Raw genomic sequence first — 22,620 nt, 5'->3', positions numbered from 1 at the left:
AAGGAAAGCCTGAGGCAGAGAGAGCAAACCTCTCTGCCCTTACATGCGCCTACATGGAAAGCCTAAGGCAGGGAGAGCAGCAGCAAAGATGGATTGCAAAGCGGCTTGCACAGGAAGCAACAAGAGTAGACAGGCCAGAGCAGTTTAAATTGGGCGCTATGGGGGTACACGCCAAGTAACACAGCAGAATAAGTGGAAAATTAGGAAATACATGCAGTGGGCTGAGCCTCTGCCAATAAATACACTGCCACACAGTTCCAGTGGGTCATAAGTGATGATTGAAAGTCCTGCAGAGTACTTCTTCAAACTATTTCAAGATCATAGCACTGTCTACATTGGTACTTAACTACCCTGAGAGCAAAAGTTACTGTGCTGTTCCTCATTAAAATCTGTGACTGCTTCAAGCTACAAATTAATTAGCTAACGTGTGGACACCAATTATCACTAATCTGGGTCCAACTAAAACTTTTTCAGCCATAATGTGATAGATATGTCAGGAATATAAAAAAACACTTGTTTTTATGTCAGTGGATGTCCACCATAATTTTCATAATTAGACCACTCGCCCCATTGCAATGTCAGAAAGACACCCACGTACATGAAACGCCTTGTTTGTCAAGAGCGGGTTAAAGCCAGTTCACACTGAGCCAATTCAAACCAATTTAGGGTGAGACTGCAGTTTTGACAGTTCAAGCAAAGTTTTAAACGTTCCCTTGAAATGCCAGTTTCAGTAGTTATTAAGAGAACAAATGATTGTTCCCTTAATAACTCACAAAATGATTATTGGTTTTGGATCCAGCAGCAGTTTTTAATTGCTTTTAATGTTTGTCCACTTGTAGTTATTAGTTGATTGAGTTGCAGTGAGTTCTTAAACAATCTGAATCCTGTATAATGTGCCCCTATAGTCAATCCCTATGGGGAAACATATTTACTCATCTTGACTTCTAACAGCTGATCAAAATAGTGGCAGTGGTTTTATTTTATTAAATTCAATTCTATAAAGCCCAATATCACACATCACGACTTTCCCTCAGAGGGCTTTACAGCATACAACATCCCTCTGTCCTTGTCCTAATTTACTAACAACAAACCATGCTCCATGCACAATAGCTACAGTTAATTTACTCCTGCTGCGTAAACCTTTCTCACCTCTGGTGGCTTGTAGTCGAAGCTGTTTCCTATCGATACACTGCTCCTCTAATGTGTCGTCTATAAACTGGAGTTGTGCACCCCTGTTGTCGACGGTCCAAACAGGCACTCTGACTTATTCCAGCCCTGACAACTTCCAAACAGCCCAGTTACTTAGTGCTAATGCAGAGGAATAATTGATGAAGCAAACACTTCATATAGAATGGCTACTTAGTGATGCTGTTGTAAAAACATGACTCACGTTTAGTGATGTAAAACAGCAGTTAACTGAAGTGAAAGGAAACACTGGACTTCAATTTGATGATCTGCTTAACGAACCTTTCAGAGGCATTGTAAGGTCATATTTGATGACCACCTTAAGCAGGATCGATAGCCGGGATGCAAAAACAAATACAGCTAAATGCGGTACACTAAATATTGGCTATTATCCGTCCTAAGGTTACCATGCCAACTTCAAATAAGGTTTACCACAGAGAGTAGACTGTTTTAGACTAAACATATACAGGATATACTGTTGGTTACTTTTCTAATATGTTCCTTGAGAACAGTCTATTTTATGTTTTCTCATTCATTATTAATTGAGCTGTACATCAGCATGACAACATTTTTCCCTGTGCTCTTTAAATGCTCCGTAAACTATTCTTAATGTCTTTTTTTTCAGACGTTGCTCTCTAATTCATGCATCTAAAAGTGGCTTTTACAACATCTCATTCTGTAAAAAGGCTATTAGTTTCTAAGCAGATCATCATATTGCTATGTTTCAGTAATCAAAGATGAAACTTAAGCATATTTTCTTTCCTAACATCATTAACAGAGAAACTGTCTCAGAATTGCCAATAACTTATGTGGAAAACCCTTTAACTTCAGTTATAGCTGAGGCATTTTAAGAAGCATCACAATCACAGCACAAGCACACATTGTCAAGAAAATGCACGGTTAATCAAATTTCTTTTTTTTTTTTAAAAAAAAAAAAGCTTTTTGTCTGTCAGAAGTAAGACTGTGAAACATCACAGAGTAGCCAGTCTGTGTGAAGTGTCGCCCTACTCTGAGCAGTATAGTCAGTCTCTCCCTCTCTATAAATCTGAAACCCTGAAAGAAAAATCACTCCTTTGTGTTTTCCTTTTGTCTTTCCAAAGTCCTCACCTTCCAAATCCTTCCAAATCCTCACCTGAATTTTTCAGATTACTCAAACCCAGAACCCAGAAATGCATGGTCACCTATGAAATGCAGATGTCTACTACCCAAATCCTCTCGCCTACTGTGAACATGTCTGTTGATTGTTGCCTGCATGTACATTTACTTTTGCCTTTGGTAAAACCATGTTACTGTAGCATTTGCACTGTGTGGTAGCCTTTCAGTGAGAATGTGTAGTTTGGGGGTGCATTCACACATGAAGTCACGGGCATTTTCTACCTGGAATATAGTGTTTGAGCAGAGAGAAATGATGTGCAACAAAAAAGCGCACTAAGAATATCTGAAAAGCCTTTCCAAGCACCTTGTGGTGAATTCTGTTCATAAAAAAACAAACTCTCAAGTAAGTCTCTGGTGAATAAGTAACTTATTTCTTAACCAGCCAGTCATAGTTTACAGAACAACTTATTGATTATCGAAGTTGTTAGCAATTATTTTGACTATGAATTATCGATTATTGAATTAATTGTTTCAGCAATAGTTTGTTTACAATGTAAACCACAAAGCCCAGACACTCCAAACTGACATCAAATAACGCTTGCATTGCCTCACATTCCCTGTGTCTTGACCAAGAACTTGCACTTGAAATGCTAACGCTAAGACGCGATTACAGCAAACTGTGAACTAGCACATACGTTCTGCGCTTGTGTGAGAGGAACTAATTCTCCATACCAGCAGGCAGTGATCGTCTTTATTTGTCATTCAAAACGGGAAACCAGAAGACCAACAGGATGGTTTCAGTGCTAGCTAGCCAGTTAGCATGTTAACGACATAACTTGTAACAGTAACACAGACTATTTCAAACCGTTTCTGCTAAAGAACTCAGTGGCTAAAGGATATAATCTTACCTAATATAACAAGTTTGCTTTGATCTCATGGCCTGTTTAACCCGTTTGTTTGCTTTCCTCACGTCGGTTTCTCCTCTTGTGCACTCTGCCAATCAGAGTGACTCCACTCACCGACAGGCTCCAACGGGTCGGACGCCAATTGACCATGCTAAATTAGCTGGAAAAAAAGCGGACAAAGGCTGACTAGTGGCAAGGCTGTGTGACACAAAGGAAAAACTCAGGTGTCAGATGCTCACCAATGGCCAAATGTCAGTTCAGTGTGTCAGGGCCCTCACAACAACGGCAACAACAACAACAACAACAACAACAACAACAACAACAGACTAGAATGCAAATGGAGTATTGTTTCAGCTATGTGTGAAATTGCACCCTCAGACCTTTTCTTGTTAGTGTATTTGTGTGTTCAATGTGTGTACAGGCACATGCATGTGTAAGTGTTCTCTGTGCATGTGTTTCTATACAAATCTCTGTATCTTGAAGTTTGTTGTTGCACCGTTTTTTCTGCCAAAGATGTGATTTTTCTCCAAACTAAATGCCAACTCTGCCGTCTCCGCCCTCTTCTCCATCCTCCCCTTCCACCTCTCCTCATATAGCTGTCTTTTTCTGAAGCCATGCGGAACAAGGCCCGTCTGTCCATCACAGGAAGTGTGGGGGAGAATGGCTGCGTCCTGACGCCAGACTGCCCCAAAGCCGTGCATGCTGGCCACGCCTCTCTCCGACACCCCGGCCTTGCAGTGGTCTCCTCCGGACTGCCCTGAAAACCAAAAACACCTGCCGTGCCTTAACGACACACAAACGTACAGACTTCGACAAGTACACATACACACACACACACACACACGTGCACACGCAATCACACACTTACCATTTTCGGGCATAACACACACACATACACAAATATGCATATAATTACAGATACTCAAATACAAATACTCATTTTTACACACTTGAATACACAAACACACAGTGCGCATCATCATCTCACTTTCCTGCTGCCATTGACTTATTTTACAAGAGATAAGTGAAATACAACTGTGGAGCAAACAGTGGAGAAAAAAACAAAAACAGAGGACAACTATGACTATCACACTTGCCTGCAGCATTCATTTTATTGTTTTTCGGGAGGATACCATCCTGCTATCGACGAACCGACCGGAAAGCCAGCACAGACTTACCATGAAATGAACTATGAGCTGTGAACATGACCGCAAAACTGATCATGATGATGATAGTGATAAAGATGATGATCGCAGCTGACGGTACAAAAAAGAAAAAAAAAGACAACCAAACAACTCTGTTCCTGCTCAGTCTTCACTGGACAGTGTTGGCCAACGAGCCGCACCCCTTGACAACGCCTTACTAAGACTACAAACATTGTTTTCATCATCATCATCATCATGGTCATCGCCATCTTAACTTGCCTGCAAAGACTGAGTGCCAGGTATTTATCACCCTTAGAAGACCAGAAAACTGTAAGCTTGAACGTTCGGACTGTGCAAACCCGCTACTTTGCCATGGACTGTTCAAACTGAATGAAAAATGCTTTCTTACTACGCATACAGAATGATTTCTCGCCCCCAAAACCAGCGAGATAATCAGCCAATATAGAACAGAAGTAACCTCGAAACACACGTGTGGCTGATCTCGGCCGCAGAATTCACAGGGGTTTGTAAAGAAAAAATAAACAGTAGTAATTAACAAAGTCCTTCATCAACAGCATCATCATGACAGTAGAAATGCTCAATAGCAAACTGATGATTACTTTTTGCCGAGTGGCAAAGGCGAGGTTTAAACTGTATATTCAGTGATGGAAAGAAAAAATAAAACACATGGACAGATCTCAAATGGCTCCCTAACAAAAGTGCTTCTCAACCTAAATGCTCTGACCTAAAGAAAAATGAATGATGGAGGAAATAAATCTGGTGTTTAAAACATTTGGGATAAAACTTTTTAATCATGATAATTAATTCTGCCTCTGTGTCCTCTTGAATAATAAATACTATTTGAATAATGAATCCAAATAGCCAGGCGATGGAAAAAGCAAATCAAAATTCATCATTTTTTCGCATGTTTCCCAACAGCGGGTGACTAGAGTTGTAAAAATCATTTGTTTCAAGGGCCGTAATAAGGTTGAGAAGCACAGGTCTGTGCCGTGTGCGCTTCATTTGACCTGAACTATAGGTATAATTTTCAATTTCTCGGAAAGTAACGACTCCAGTGGGCAGTTTGGTTGTCATTTGAGATCCTCAGTTTTTTTCCAGTGGCCGGGGAAAGGTACCATATCAGAGAGCTTGCTTTTTAAAACTGTTGTAAATAACTGCGTAGCAAAACAGAACTCACCTGTCTTTTTTAATCATCTTAGATAACAATTCATTGCAATAATGAATATAAAAGAAAATGCCACTACTTGTAATTAAGATCAAATCTTTTTTATAAATCTACATATTATATATAATTATATATAATACAAATAAATAAATATATATATATATACATATATATATATATATATATATATACGTCTATAGAGAGCTATAGAAAACATTGATCACAGATTGTCAGAGGCCATGGCATACATTCTGTTATATGGCTGTTTTTTGATAACTTGAGAATATTAATATGCCACAGTCTTTGTGTGTCCTGCTCAACACTGAATGTCCATCTGGCACTCACACGGACACACACATAGAACGCACGCACACACATTGTTGCATACACAGGGTCAGCTCAGAGTGATCACTCCAGCACCGTGAGAGGTTCGGATCATTTTATTTTGTCAGTCTGTCTGTTTCACCAGTTACAGTTAGTCACTGTTTTTCATTGTCTCACTGATTTTATTTTTTATCCCCCTGTTCGTGGGCAGCAAATGCCCCTGAAACAGCATGTAGATGCCAGTATTCAACGCTGGAGCTGATACAATGAGAACACATTTAGGCAAGCCTTGAGAGAGGATGGGCCACTGTGGTTACTGTACAGGGAAACAATGCTGTCTGACATTTGGAGAGTGTAGCATTTGTGTTGCATTTCATACCGCCTCAGTGCTTTTTGTTATTTGTCTTCACACACAGATGTGAGTCAGCTACAGATTGAAATCCAACACGAGCTCAAACTGAGCAGGGTTTGCACTTTTTAGATCCATCATGCTCGGCAAGAGCAATCAATCCTACGAGATGTTTGGAATCTGTTATGTACCGGATGGCGGCCTGTTTTTGCATATTCCACTCACTGCCAGCCTTGGGGAGAGGAAAATATACATCACGTTAATATCCGAGGAACAATTAGGAAAAGAAAGAATATATTTTTATGGATTTACATCGGTGGAATTTTTCTTTTTGTCAAATTATAATTAAGCATGGAGGTGATGCTTATACAGAGATTGTGGCATACTACTTACGGGAATGAAATATTGTGTTTTCCCCCCACTAACCTCTCCTTTCCTTCCTTCTCTGTCCTCTCCGTTTTTTCTTTAATTGTACTGTTTGTCCTGTGCCCTACCTTCCATCTCTCAAATCGTCGTCGATCCTTCTCTTGTTTTGTCTTCCCCTTCCCGCCTTTCTGCTTTCATCTCCCCTCCTGTCCCACCGTAAGACAGAACTCTCTCTACAAAGTGCACCTCAGCAATGACAAATGACTTTATTTTCTGCCCTGACACACTGCAAAATAATGGGATAGAGACAAATAGAGAACTCGAGACAGCCGACAATCTGAGTTTGTTCTGGCTCTTTTTCTGAGCGTTGCACACTCCAATTGTACGTCTCAACCTCTAACATCTCACAGAAGAAGACTTCCACTTCTTTCTTAAACTCACACACGGACCTCATCATGCATCACTCCTGAATCAAATGCATCCAAGTGAAACTCGACAGACAAAAGCATAAATAGAAAATAATATCCTAAAACAACAAGTATCTCAAACAGCAAGCCTTTTTATGGCCCTGTAAACGAACAAGATAGACAGTTTCCAAATGCCTCCTCTCAGCCCGGGGATCAGTGCAGCAGCACTGCAGCAGCCCAGCATTAGAGAAATAATGGAAATAGTGGGTTTCTAAAGTGGATACATTTGTGAAGAGACAGTTAACACTGATCTAGCTATCACCGCACCAGGCAGTTAAACTGTACATGATACCGTTGTGTTTATTTCTTTGCCACCTCCAGCACATAAGATTTCATGCGTAGACAGCAGAAAGCAGACTGCTGGGCTGTCGACACTCTGGCTTTAACACTGTTTCTTTCTTCCTTTGTTTCTTGTCTTTCCATTTGGTTTCTTTTTCTAGTAAAACATCAATGCTGAACCTGCTCTGTCTGCGTGGTTATTTATCCACTGATCCTGTTCCTGTACTGTGTACTGCAATTGGCGTGCCACGCTCATTCATGGACGCGTCATAGAAGTGATGTTATTCACCATACTGGACTGATATTTTCTCTTGAACTCAGAATGGGTATTAACACAGGATTAGCAGGTATCTTGATAATGCATAGGTATGATCACAGCTGCATTTATTGAAGAAATTACAGATTAGGAAACCAAGGTGATACTCAGCTCTGTTATGGACTATTTTTTGACTTTTGTTGTTCCATCTTGCTGAAGAACAATCTACCATGAGTCAGAGACAAATCATATGAAATGACTGCTATAAACCTCAATTCCTGACACACACTATGCTTTCAGGTACCGAGACACGATGTGGGGAAGTTTCTTTAAAAAACTAAAAAGTTTGTCCAGCAAGTACTGGCAAAAAGTGAATTCTTGTAACAACAGTTTCACATGAGACTGTAAAACCACTTAAAATATGGGAAATTAATATTCATACATCACACCAAAATACAGTATTATCATTATTATTATCATTTAATTTAAGATAATAAGAAAGTCGAAGAGCCTGAAGTCACACCAGTGGCTTTGTGAGGCTGTCTTAAAGCACACCGGTGCCTTGAGCTAAATGGTAACATCAGTATGCTAACATGCTGATGTGCATACATTGTTAGCATGCTAATGATATATAATTGACTCTAGGTAAAAAGTTGGCTGCACAGTTGTGCAGTGGTTGGCACTGTCGCCTCACAGCAAGAGGGTTTTTGGTTTGAACCGGGGTAGGGGAGCCCTTCTGTGCAGAGTTTGCATGTTCTTCCTGTGTCAGCGTGGGTTTTCTCCGGGTACTCTGGCTTCCTCCCTTCAGTCCAAAGACATGCAGGTTAACTGGTCACTCTAAATTGTCCATAGGTGTGAATGTGAGCGTGAATGGTTGTCTGTCTCTATGTGTCAGCCCTGTGATAGTCTGGCGGCCTGTCCAGGGTGTACCCTGCCTCTCGCCCAATGTCAGCTGGGATAGGCTCCAACCCCTCACGACCCCTAACAGGATATGCTGTTAATGGGATTGAATCAATCAATCAATCAATCAATCAATCAATTTTATTTATAAAGCCCAATATCACAAATCACAGTTTGCCTCACAGGGCTTTACAGCATACGACATCCCTCTGTCCTTAGGACCCTCGCAGTGGATAATGAATGAATAAGCAAAAAGTACAGCTGAGGATGTAATTTTCTACCTGATGATGGCGATAGGCAAAAAGTCATTGGATCATTCAAGTATATACATCATGAATGTGTGCACCAAATTTATTGTCAATCCATCCAATCTATGACATTTCATTCAAAGCCAAAAATGTTAACCTGATGTTGTAACTAGAGGAAAAGTAAGAGGGTCTCCAAAACTACTGATATCCATCATCTGGAGACCATGAGTGTCTTAGGGCCCTATCTTACACCAGGCACAAAGCAGCACACAGTACAGCACAGCACAGTGCAACTGTCGTTGCTAGTTTCAGACTAATGCAGCTGTCATTTTCAAGGTCAGTGCCCACGTTGTTTAAGTTGCAAATGTACTTGTGCCCATCTGTGCACCCATGGGTGTGTAGGCCCTAAAATGAAGTGTTGTCAGGTGCAATGTTGATGTACTACTATACTGAGGCCGCAGAAAGTGATTGCGCCATTGACCAACAAAAACCTGGCCTAAAGTCAGTAGGACAGCATTTTTCTGCTATTTCAAGGGTGCATTATTTAGATAGTAAGATGTGCCTACATAAGTGGGTTCACAACGCCCATCCACTCCGCTTGTTACACACAGGCACATGTGGGTGGGTAAAATAAGACATCATTAATAAGGAAAATACTAATTATATTTTCTAAAATGTGAACGTAGCAGAGAGCAGAGCAGAGCTGCTATCCGACTCCTCATTAAGAGACGCTGTGTGAATGTACACAGCAGGAGCAGCTCAACTTCATTCAGAGGCTAAAAGTTTTGTTTTGTTTCCTCTGTCAAGTTTACAACAGTTTTCAGTTTTGCTGCTCTAAAATTGCTGCAGTGACATTATTACTTTACCGCAGTACCCTCAGCAGAAACCACTTTAATTTGCTGAATCCACCGTGTAAATAGTAGAACCCCAGGTGCAGGCGCACCGGGCTTTAAAAGGAATTGGGAGATGACAATCATGTTGTTTAAATTCTTGTTACACCCAAAAGACACCTATGATTATTTAAGGGACTAAATACAACCCCTTTGGCCCTTGTACTTAACTTTGCCCCCAGATTATGTGCCACTTAATTGGCAAAGTGAAGTTGGACATGCACCATCTAAAAGCTCATGAGATATTTCCATCTGGACCAAAGTGATTGACCTGGAAATCAGTGAAGCTGAATATTTTCATTGTAGTGTCCCCATTTGGGTCCCAAAAATTTAAGCAGCTAAGATGGAGGATATTATGTTAAAATTACAGCCAGAATTACACAGCATATCTGAAATGTCCTCAAGAACAGCTGAAATGTTAAATCTCAACAGAGTTCTCATGTGTATCCCTTCTGTGTGTATGTCTCACGTTGCACCGTCTCTGCCGTTTTAGTATAGGCCAGCTGTTACGGGGTTAAATTCTCTGCTGCGATTTTGTCATCTGGGCTCCTTTTTTCAATCTGTGGGGACCTAACACTCCTAATGCAGAGCCATCACTGACAAGCATTTCCCATTATTTCCCATCTCTTTCACACACAGAGACTCCCTCACACACACACACACACTCACATACCACGCTGGGTTATTACTGACAAGTATTTCCCATTTACCCGAAGATGAAGCAAAATAACAATTTTGAGGTGGTTCCGCCACCCTTTTAACCTTGCACCTTCACGTGCAAGTGCACACACACACACCTTCAATCTGCCTCTTTGATTGTCACCGCAGAGCGACAGCAGCCTTTTCACCTTCTCATTTTTATTGGCTCATTTCATCTCCTCTTTCTCAGTCTCAGTCTTTTCCTCTCTCAGCTCTTTATTATCCCCCATCCTGTTCAGCCCCTCCTTATTTCTCCTAAGTTCTCACTCTGTATTCCTCTGCTTGCTCTCCTTATCCCCCCTCCTCCTGTCATACTTCATTTCTCCATTTTTTTGCATCGTTCTCTTGGGGGAATCCATCTCAAAGCCCGATCTCTCATCCACAGCTCCTCTCCCGTCATGACCATCTCGCCTGCTCTGACTTTTTCTTTGAGACGTCTCTCATGATCGGATAGGAAATTGAATTCCACCAACCTTGTCAGCAGACACAAGCAGCTCATCCTCATGCTGTTCTGTCATCACCGCTGGTGAACTTTAAACTGTATACAGACATGTAATCACACAGACAAGACAAGGTAACAACAAATGAACACACAAAGCTGCGACTCTACATGCTTGGATTAATACAAATATCATTTTCTGACTGAATGAACAATAAACTGACTTTTATTCATTTTAATGCCATCTGAAAAGCGTGACTAAGATATTTTCCGTGTAGATTAAAGAGGTAGTCAAATGAAACTGATTACAAGTTGATTAAAAACGATTTGTTTAAGGATGATTATCGCAGCTCTTTGCACTCACAGGGAAAACTAAATAAGTGTTGCTTTGCCATCAAGTATTCCCTCATCCTATGATAAATATATTTGACAGTATCAAATGTAAAGTACAAGTCGGAGTGCAAGTCACCATCTTTTCATCTGCAAATCTCAGAGGAAATTGTGGATGACAGAGAAAGAAAGACTTAAGCAATGTCATCATAAATTCACATTAAGTTTTTGAGCTTGGTGCAAAAAGGATCACATCCCCATAGTGCTTTTTAAAACCACCAACAGTGTCTTAAATCCAATGCCTAAAGGCCACAGCAACATCATGGTACCTCCTAAATGATAAGTCCGCTGAATATTCCAAAGACATGATAACAATATGGAGGCTGTGTATTCTTAAAGCCTTAAATATCTCTTGTCTATCCACTCTGTGTTACCATGAACAGCTGACAGGCTCAATTTAGAGTGGCTGACACTGAACTGACCTCATACCTTCATGCTCTTTTATTCCAACAAACATTTTAAAAACAATTCAAAATCGTGCAACTGCAATTCTTCAAATGGCTTCTTGAGGCTGGCTCCAGATGCCAGTCAGTCCCCATAGGCCCCCATGTCAATATGCCCAACTTTACAGCAAAAATAAACATGTTTACAGCCTGAGTGAATTGTTATACATAACTCTCCCATTTAAATGTTATTAAAGTTTTATATCATATTATCATATTATATTAGTAGTAGCAAAATAGGCCTGAGAAAATGGCAACTGGGTGTCTGTTTAATGCTATGCAGACGATACACAGCTTTATCTTTAAGGGTGCTTTCACACCTGCGCTGTTTGGTTCGGTTCAGTCAAACTCAAGTTCATTTGCCCCCTAAGTGCGGTTCATTTGGGAAGGTGTGAAAACAGTAATTGCACTCGAATGCGCACCAAAATTAAGAGGTGATCTGGGTCCAGTTAAAAATGAACTCTGATACAGTTTATTTGTGGTGAGAATGTGTTCCGACCTCGATCCGATCCAACTGCAGTCACATTAAACATTGTTTGGGTTAAACATGAGCATGTTACAGTCCTGGAGGATTATTAATGTGCACCTCCTCCTGTACTGCCTTAATATGCACATTCAGCACATCCAATGCATCAAAACATTGTTTTCTAGTTGGAGCCGCGCCTCGTTTTCAAACTGTATGGTTTGACTAAAATGAACAATGACAGCAATATAGTCCACGATGACCAGCGCTAAAATCAACCTGCGTAGTTGTCCCTCCATTGTGACATTAGTAAGTGTCACATTTATCTTGCAAGTGAACTCTTCTTCAACGTTTTGTTTACTTCCTGGATTTTTCCCACATGGAAATTCTGACCAATCAAGAGCAGCTTTCTCACGCAAGGCATTGATCTGGTCCGCTTGTAAATGCTGCCGTGAGAACACAAACCAGCTCTAGGCAATTATGCAACTTTGGAACAAAATTAGTCCCCTAACACCCTAAATGTCACCTGTTGATGTAAGCCTCCTCACATGTTGTAGTTGTATTGATGCTGTAGCTATGAACCAAGATTTCTTCTATTGTACATCTGAGCAGGGACAAAACAACAAGCATCTGGACCTGATCACGAGCACTGTAGTCTACATTAACTGTGTCACATGCAAGTACTTTACCTTTGAAGACATTTTGCCAAAGTGATACAGAAAATATACAATGTTATTACCAGCAGTCTTAGCTTGATATTTGTATTTCTCTCCTTTCCACCCTGCAAAAGAAAACTCTTGGTGACCTGAAAATTGTTCGAAATTCTGCAGCAGATCTGCTCACAGAGCCCTGAGATCATCTCAAAGGTCCATATGCTGTTTTTCAAATCTGTAAACACCTGGGTGCACTGAATGTCAGACATGCTTTTAAGATATTGGACCCTTAGATCCACGGGCAGAGACCTTTCAGCTGTACCAAGTGTGAGATGTGTGCACTATGGGAAGGCTTTTTAGTTTTTATCATTGGTACCTGTGGAACAGTTTTCCAGTGGACCTGAGGGCATCGGTCTGTGGACAGTATTTCTGTATAGTTTATTCTGTTTTTTCCAGCGACAGGCCTCTAAGAATCCTTGGTGTTTTTCTTTCATTTTAGCTGTAACATCACAGATTGATTTGATTTTCCTAATATAGCTGCATTACTGCAATCGGTGAAGCGGGTCCTAAGAAATGCGGATATAAAATAATAATGATAATGAAAAAATAACATGTAGTACTTTGTTCTCCACCTCTGGCCTTAGCTGCCTTGTCTCAAGACAGTCCACACAGCAGTCGGTCGAGTCACAGCATACCCCCAGTGCTGAGGGACCTTTTTTCATAACAAAACGATGGATTTTCACACCACTTCTAAATCCAGACCAAGCTAAAGAATGGCCTTTTATATATAGTTTTCATCTCACAGGCAGACAACAAAATAACTCTTGGACTGAAAAATAAACTCGTCTTTGTGATTTGATCTGCCCACTTTGAGTCCCTTCCTATGTGTGTGTATGTGTGTGTAAGGATCTTTAAGAGCACAGGTGATTTTAGAGTTTTATACAAGTCTCACTTATAGATATAGACGTTTCACTGTAATCTCAAACTCGCCAGCTTTATTAGCTCTGTTTGGTGAAGAGTTTGTGGCTCCACTTTTGCAGTTTGTTCACACTTTCATGCCACTATGACACAGATAAACAATTCAAATATAAAATGCAAAGGCACGGATGTCACTGGGTTACATCAGTTTTACTGAAATCCTCAAAAGTTTTGAGATGCAGGGTTTGTGCGACACATCAATGTAATGCTCTCAAAGTGATTTATAACGCTTGTCTCTTCTTGCTAGCCCGCATTGATCCAGGGAACCCCCGATGGGCTTCCTGAGGAGCATCAATACAGAGGAGACAAATGTTTTTATTTTGCTAATCATCTTCTCATTCTCTTTTAAAATGATTCCTCAAAGGCAACACAGAGAACATAAAGGCACGAGAGATAAAGGCTGGTCATCAAAAGCAGCACTTCGGGGTATGTGTAACCCAGATTTCTTTTCAACTCTGATCATTACAAAATTTCTCTGGAGGTCACATTTTTGTTCCTCAACAAACTTTATTTACAAACTTATTAACAAAGATACATAAAGAATAAAATGATGTAACATAACAGAATAATAAAACAGGGCTGGTAGGCCAGTGATGTCACCTGAAGTTGTTTTAAGAGACAAACTGGTGTTAAAGGGCAAACATTAAAAAAGGGGTGACTCATTACATCATAAAAGACATTGTGTGTGTGGTGTGTGGGAGACATAACCTTCAGTACACAGTAGCAGAGTATAGTTTTCAGTAGCCAGTAACATTTCACAGGAGAAAAACAGCCATCAAAGGAATATTTCAGTTTCATTTTACGACATGCACGCCAAACTCCCAGCACCTGCTCATCACAGATGAGCAGCTGCAGCTCCAAGGCCACAAATCTTAATGGCAAAAACATCACATTTTAATAGGCCTTATTTCACAGAAGACATTTTGACATGTCACAGTAGGAAAGCACAGGTGTAAATAATCAAATTAATGACTGGATTCCATTTAGCTGCTTCACTTTAAGGTACTGAGCATGCTGGGTTGCTGTCACACTGTCTTACTGGGACATGTAAAGAGAACAGGGGGTCATTAATGTTATTATTAACGCCTGTGCTTTTCATATTATGACAGGCGAAAATGAAATATCTGTTTAACACTGGTGGAGGAATGCACAAAGTCACAAGCATTACCATGTAAACCATATTTTAACACAAGCACTTGACCGCAAAACAGAAATAGCATAAAAATCTCTCTGTACAAGTAACAATATAATTTTTTTAAGATGGATTATGAATTATACAGACACATGCAGTAAATAAATTGGCACTGGTTTGGTGCATAAATGTAAAGTAAGACATCATGATTCAATTTTTCATATAGACTGAATCCCAATGTTTGTTTGCAATAACGTCCAGGTAGAAAACCCTTGTGTTATGTACATAAAATCAAATGGCACCAAGCAAATGCTGCCTCAACTGATTGGTTTTTAGCCACCTAAAAAATCAATATCAGTTTAAGTGTATGCTATATTAAGAATATTTTCACCGGTTTTACCTTGACTTCAGACAGCCCCAGATAGGGAACTGAAGCCATTATTTCAAAGCCAGCAGACTCTATTGACAACAACAGTAATTTTACTTCGCAGAACACAGAAGTTGCTGGTCCACCACTGTCTCGATCAGTTATGCCGGGTTCACACTACACGACATCTTTGTCTGTTCCGACCATCACTATGTCTGATCAGGTGATTGTGGAGTCATAAAATCGTGCCGTGACTTGACCGACAGACATGACAGACCACACGTTGGTTCACACCAATTATCCCCGGTCGTCTTTTACGACGTGTGATGTCATCAGGTTAGTCTTGTCCTATTTTTATTATTATTGCTATTATTTCAGTCACCGTGGCTGTTCATTTGCCCGCCAAAATGTTACTATAGTAACATAAAACGCACCACCAGATGGCAGGAGCTATATTTGAAGAACCGCACGCAAATTATACAAGTCACTGAATCCTCCACAACAAGTTCCTGCAAATGTTTCACAATAAAAGCCTGTTTTGAAAATCAAGGGATTATTTCAGCCAAAATTATATGGGGCCTTTAATTTTAAACAGATACAGGAAGTGTTAAGTTTGAAAGACAGCACGATGCATTAACTTTAACAAGGCAAACAGGAGCAGATTAAAAGTAAAAAATACAACAAACACTGACTTTCACCTGAGAGAGCAGTGTTCGCATCCTATAAGTTTATGAAGCCAAACCTAACCACACGTTTTTGTTGCCTAAACCCATCCATGTGTGTTTGTTGTTGAAGGAAAAAAAAACAAAACCGCCAATTCGCGGTGTTGTACTGACATAGTGCGTTTTTGTTTTTTGTTTTTTTAAAGAGACTGTATGTAAATGGGGAGAGACTCCTATGAAAACAGAAGTATATTTTGAAAGAAGACAATGCATGTAACAGGCAGAACTTGACACGGTGTCCCAGAACATCAACAATCAACGCACCCAGGGTACCTTGCACACCGTATGTGGACGTGGAAATCAATATGTGACAAGGTCGGAGTGAGAATGTGTTGGCAGTTGTGGTAAGTAAAATTCCTGCCTCTATTTTTTTATTTTATCACTTTATATCCTCCATTATAAAGAAATAACAATTTTTTGCTAGCTTGATGCTAATGGCAGTACTCAGCTGTTTCATGCCAGTATTCTTCCTTTTTTATTCTGACCTGGTAACGTCCCCAGAGGAAATATCAATAAAGCTGGAGTGCTGGGGCATCGGTGGCTTAGTGGTAGAGCAGGCGCCCCATGCAAAAGGCTGTTGTTGCAGCGGCCCGGGTTCGACTCCAGCCTGTGGCCCTTTGCTGCATGTCCTTCCCTCTCTTTCTCCCCCCTTCACGCTTAAGCTGTCCTATCAATTATCTATCTTTTATTTATCTGTCCTATCATAAAATATCTTAAAAAAAAAAAAGCTGGTGTGTTGTAGACATACAATCATGGCAGCAGATTGCTCTGTGTTTCTATTGGTCAAAGTGACAGCTGTGACGGGAGAAGTCGTGAACGAAAAGAAAATCAAACACGCTAGACTTTCTGTCGGAATGTCATGAGGCATCCCAGCATCCCGGTTGTCGTCTACTTTGACACACTACATGAGATAAAACGATGGATTATCGCACATGACACTCACTGTTGTTCACGATCCAAGCCAACAACGTAAGACACTGCGAAATCGGGCTGATATGGAGAAGTGGAGAACAAATAATCCAAATATCATGTTCACTTACACTGATATTGATTTTTTTAGTTTAGCTATATACTTTTCAGTCACGGCTGAAAATGATGACAGAAATAAACAAGTCTGCCAATTGTCCATATCTCCACAATTGAAATCAATGGCCATTTGTCTACCTGGAAGTGATTGTTGTTGTTAGCCCAGTGTCACTGTGATTCAGTCTATACATCATAAAAACATTGCTACACTTGTATGCATGTGTTGCATTGATATCCCAGCATTTAATTTTTTTGTACAGCACATTTTGTATGTTACTGTATTTAGATGAGGCGCTGAACATTTTATAAATCATGTTCAGGGCTAACCGGCTGCATGTGCCCAACAAATTCTACATTTTATCATCATGGCATCTTCCCCGTCCTGTCACCCATTTTATGAAGACATCGTAAGGCACAGCTTTATCATGGTGGTCGTAAATATGCCAGCCCTTCATCTCAGTCTTCTCCTTGGCCGAGTTCCAGTCAGGAATGATCATTTTAATGGCCTCACGTCTTCCTTAAGGATATGTGTGTGGGGAGCTTGATAAGGGAGCAGCTGCTGATGGAAATCCTCACATTCTGGGTTGTTTTCAGTATTAAAAGCACCCCTGAAGCTGGTGAAAATCTAATGTATTTATCTCTCTCTCTCCCTCATCTCAGCGGCTCTAATGATCTTTGTGCAGCTGCATTCTCTCCTTCTCCACTTGGAGGCGTTCTCTCTCAATCTGCAGTCTGCCAGCCTCAAATTTGAAGAACTGCAGCCTCTCTTTCTCCAGCTGCAGTCTCTCCTTCTCCAGTTTTAGCCTCTCTGTCTCCAGATTCACTACTGGCATCCAGCCTTGACTTTCTTTCTCTCTCTCCCTCTGCCCATCCTGGGTGGAGGATAAAGAAGGCGTGGAGGACGAGGGCGGGCCTTGTTGTGGTGGTAGGTTTAAGGAGGAGTCAGAATGCTCTGAATGACTGAGGAGCAGAAGCCTCAGCCTCTCCCTCTCCACCTGTAACCTCTCTCTCTCCAGCTGCAGTCTCTCCCTCTCCACCTCCATCTGACGAAGTCGCTCCTTCTCCACCACCAGCCGCTCTTTCTCCACTGCCAGGCGTTCGGTTTCCACAGCCAGGCGCTGTTTTTCCAGCTCTAATCGCTGTTTCTCAACAACAACCAGAAAACCCGTGCCCATGTTGTCATGATTGTTCAGAGCACCCAGAGCATGGGCAGGCATCCCCATCATGCCACCAGCGAGGGGCAGGTCTCTGTTGGTGGTGGAGGTTGGGGCCTTGGAGGAGCTGAGCATGTCCAAGTCATTGTGGGAGTAAACATCACCAACGTGCCCCTCACCGCGTGACTCAATGTCACTGAGGAGGGAGGGGATATCATCTTCATCTATTTCTCCGTCTCCTATATCACCATCACCATCCAGCTAGAGGGAGAGTGTGACATAATTAAAGGAGCACTCCACTGATTTTACACAGAAAGTTTGCTCATCATGAGAAGTGCTGCTACTCAGCCTGTGAACAGCTGTATAATGAAGCTCTGGCTCTCCAAAGTCTGAGAAAATAGCCCTGGTGAAAGAAGATGAAAGGTGCAATCAAGCTGCATTATGGGAAATGTAGGATCCAGCGTTTTTGGAGCTTGACCCATAGAGACAAAAAGTCAGGATATCTAGGCGTCTGCAGCTTTGATTTTCTTTGTCTAGACAAGTAAAGTGGGATTTATACTTGTGCGTCAGCTCTATGCAGAGTCTACACCGTAGCCTATGCACATGGCCTATGCTGTTGTGAGCATTTATACCTGTGCCGTGGTGTGTCTGTGTCACTCTGCAGTTACACCTCCAGAACACTAGTTGGCAGCAGGGTTTCTTTGAAGTGCTGTCAAGTTAAGTTGATTCAAAATGCACGTTAAATATGGGAAAAGCGACACACACACTTGTGTTCTGCTGGACACATTTTTCCCACAAATACAAAATGCTAATGTTATTAGCACAAGCCGATGGCATTTTACAATGTATAAATTAGCCTAGCAATGAGTGGAGATTTCCTCTACCCATATGAAGCCAGGATAAATCACACACAAGACTTAAAATGCTATTTTGTGGAGGCTTCATTGTCTTCACTATTTATTGCTTCTTATCTGAAATTAAAATAAATAAAAGCTTTGTTTCCACTGAGGCAAATGGTTTCAGCTTACAAAAAAAGACACGAGGTCTGTGTCGCTGCAATGTGTAGTTACATTTCTGGGGAGATGCAGGTCAATAGGCAATAGCCCAGGGTACGCATAGGCCTCAAACTGACACACACTGTAGGTACAACATTGATTTGATGCAGAAGTATAAATCCCACTTAATGTTACACAGTTCTTAAACTAACATCACTAAATACAGCTGTAAGATTTTCTGTGTTAGCACCTCAGGTTGGCTCTTACAGAGCTCAGTTTCCTCAGTGATTTACATAGCTAAACAATGTGACTCAAAATTACTTTTATAACTTCTGCAGATTGTCTGGCTGATACTATTAAGAATTTTAATAGACTGGACCCAGGTTAATAACCCTGTTAAGAAATAGGGTGGAAGATTTTTAGGAAGTAATTGTGGAAGGCTGTAACCACACTGTGAACAGATGACAGTTTTATCTGAGAGCAGAGCTTAATGCAATCACCAAAATGTAGCATTTAAATGTCAAGTTTAAATTAAACCCCAATGAAATAACACGTCTATTAATCTTATTTGATCTCTACCGTGTGAACCTACATGAGCCCAATCAAAAGGCAGGATATAGGAGAGCCACTTGAGCTACATTATGTGCTGGTATAATTGCTGTGATATGTTATATAACTACCTCTGCTGATGAGGATATTAATTAAGCTAATTAACACATTAGAAAATACTTGCATGTCCATAAACTTGTCTTAACCTGAGCAGTGTTAATGTGTATCAAAAAGCATGAAGGTGTCAGGAAATTATTTTGTCCTCATTTACATGTTAATGTATTTAATAGGCTCTAAGGTTTAATCAGAATATCTAATCAAAGGTAACTGTACACACACACACGCACACACACACACACACACACACACAGACAGGCGCTACTGTGACACTATGATGCAGATGAAGAGTTTCTGTCACTTACTCTGTATTCACTGACATCGTCCTCCATCTTCACACCCAGCGGAGCCATCATGGCCTGCCCACTCGGCTCACCAAGACCCGTCAGCTCCGGCCAGTCGCAGTGGCAATCCTTCGAGAGCCCCGAAAGGTCAAGCAGCTGGTCACATCCCGATCCCAGAGAAGCTGCCTCATGCTCAGGGGAGGACTGATCGTACTCAGTCTTCAGGGGCACAGATGAGGATGAGGCGGAGGAGAGGGAGAGCTCAGCCCGGAGCTGTTTTCTCTTAATGAGTGCACGCCAGTCCAGGTAACGACGCTTCACCTGCACAGGAGATCAGGGGGGAAAGTGTCTGAGGTGTTATGAGTAAAAAAAAAAAAATATATATATATATATATATAAAAGTATGATTTGAACATATAAATAAACACACCTCGGCAGCAGTGCGAAGCTCTCCCTCCCCCAGTGCATTAACACTCCGTGCCACCTCCTCCCATGCCTGTCTCTTCAGCTCATTAATGGCTGTGTTCTATTCACACAGGTGAGAAAAACATTTAGATGGTTTTATTCTAACAAGTCTAACATGGCCTTTCATGAAGAAGGTGCAGTGTTGTGGGAAGTGACAGTGTACTTGTAGGTCTGTAGGAGAGTGTGAGCAAATGCAGGTTCCTGTCAAAATAACAGAAATGCCAGTTTTCCATTAAACATAGCAAAGCTGCCATGTCTGTAGGAGTAAATTCTTCTCTCGTGCAGCCAGAGGATCATTTTTGAGGCCAGTATCGAAATTTGAGATCCCCCCCCCCCCAATGAATATTAAAAAATGTATATTTAACAAGGAACCCTTCATTTTTTTATTTGTTTTGTTTGATTGTTTGCCTGATTTTTAAAGGAACTGTGACCAAGATGAGCACTGAGCTGGATACCATCCAGTTGGAAAACAGACTGCATCAGTGCTCTCTGGTGGACAGTGGAGATAATGGAGATACTGCTTCATTTTTAAACATATTTTGGGATTTCTGCGCTGCACTTTTGCTCTGCCAACATATGCAAGACCCAGATGATTGATTGATCATGGATGACTCTTTCTGACTCATCATGTGTTCATCTTTTAGTTGTGACTTGCTTTTTGGACGAACACGTCAGTTAATTGTGCCCACTCTTTTTCCTTAACCCGCTGGGGACTGAGGAGTCTCGGATTACTGTGATACTTTTGGCACCCTCTGATGTAGTTGTAAACTTTGATCGAATATAAGCAGTATTTTCAGAGTTACATGATTTTTTTGTACTCTGCACAAGTTCAGCTACAATAATAACTATGTAGAATGCATTTTGTGATTATAAAAAGTAAGGGATCCCTTTTATGTTATGGATTAAACTGACAATCTCAGACTTTATGGATATTTCATATTATAGTCAGTGCATAACAATAATAGTTCAGAACAACTGATTAACTGTACAATTAACCCAATCAGTGAATGCAATAACTGCAGGACGTTTGTGCAAAACCAGCAATTTAGATTAATTTTGAGACTGGGAACCGAGAGGAGAGGAGAGGAGAGGAGAGGAGGAAATCCACACCTGCTGTCTGGAAAACAACACATCTGTCCTCTTGTGGATCTCCCTGATGAGAGTCTGTGTTTCTCTCACACTGTAGTTGCTCTTCCTCTTCCTCTTCAGATGCTTCACCTGCAGGAAATCCAGCTTGACGGCAAGAAGGAGGGGGGACAGAAACCCCAGAGATACAGAGAGAGAAACAGAGACGAGGAGAGAAAACTTTGGGGGAGACAAGGGAGGTGTAGGTATGGAGGGAGCAATAGAAAAAATCAAAGGTATGACAATGGAAACGGGGATAAAAAGAGAGATCGATCACGAATCAAAGGGGGGACTCAGTCCTCGGATAGAGGGAAGAGTGGGTGTGTCTTGTAAAGGTTAGTTCATTTGCAGCAGTGTAGCTCTCCTTCACAAGCACAGGGGTTTTCATCAGGGAGGAATCCCTCAGTGGCTCCAGAAGTCCCGGTGTAATTTTCCACCTGGGAGCCTGATCCCAGCTATAGATGCCGGCTCTGTGTAATGGCATGTGAGGCTTGAATTTGTGGAAAAGAAGTGTGTTGCAGAGGTCACACCTGGTTGGCTGGAGGATTAAAAGCCTTCTTTTTCTTCCCCTGTGGAGGCTTCTGCCTTGATGAGGCCCTGATTCGATGTAGCTAAGGCCACAGAATATTAAGGCAAGACGTGCAAGGTTTTCCCACCTTTATTCCTCAGCCTGCACTGCTGCCAGGTGAGCGAAGGGCTCTGCAGTTTTCCTGTAAAACAGAGAATCAATTTGAACCTGAACTTTTGTTGGGTATGCATTTTTTATTTCTCCTAGCTATTTGGGATCAGTAGGACCCGATAAGTATAAAAAACTAAACATTGATAATAAAGTCCCAGTGTCCTCAAAGGAGATGACAATTAAGTCCCAAATGAGTACTTCCTAATTCCTAATTGTCTTAGCTTGTTGGTGTTGCTAAAATTGCTCAAATTTGTTGCCATATCAAACTACAAACATTCCTAATCATATATAAACAGGTTTCAACCATAAAATGTGATCAGGTTTTGGACTTTGTCCACTTTTGTG

General features: G+C 41.1%; 2 protein-coding genes across 7 annotated transcripts in view; one reads left to right on the top strand and one right to left on the bottom strand.

The window, feature by feature from the left end:
- gria4a (glutamate receptor, ionotropic, AMPA 4a) overlaps positions 1–5,014 on the top strand; it is a 162,426-nt gene extending 157,412 nt beyond the window's left edge. For 5 of the 6 annotated variants that reach the window (XR_013490973.1, XM_033632123.2, XM_033632125.2 and 2 more), the window contains one exon: positions 3,782–5,014. Coding sequence is in view for 2 of the 6 variants with exons in the window: in XM_033632123.2 (XP_033488014.2) it covers positions 3,782–3,946 (165 nt within the window). In the remaining 4 variants the exon portion in view is untranslated. The remainder of the gene's footprint in view (positions 1–3,781) is intronic. The other variant, XR_013490972.1, reaches the window with a different exon arrangement.
- Positions 5,015–14,147: 9,133 nt separating this feature from the next.
- On the bottom strand, positions 14,148–21,866 carry msantd4 (Myb/SANT-like DNA-binding domain containing 4 with coiled-coils; the record flags this gene model as incomplete). Its single annotated transcript, XM_033630465.2, has 4 exons — positions 14,148–18,322; positions 20,028–20,327; positions 20,437–20,532; positions 21,582–21,866. Coding segments are annotated over 4 exons (1,431 nt in total), but the record flags the coding sequence as incomplete, so codon positions are not given.
- Positions 21,867–22,620: the final 754 nt, after the last annotated feature.

Source organism: Epinephelus lanceolatus, chromosome 4 (genome assembly GCF_041903045.1).
Source record: "Epinephelus lanceolatus isolate andai-2023 chromosome 4, ASM4190304v1, whole genome shotgun sequence".
NCBI lineage: Eukaryota > Metazoa > Chordata > Actinopteri > Perciformes > Serranidae > Epinephelus > Epinephelus lanceolatus.
This window is presented reverse-complemented; position numbering and strand designations above follow the sequence as displayed.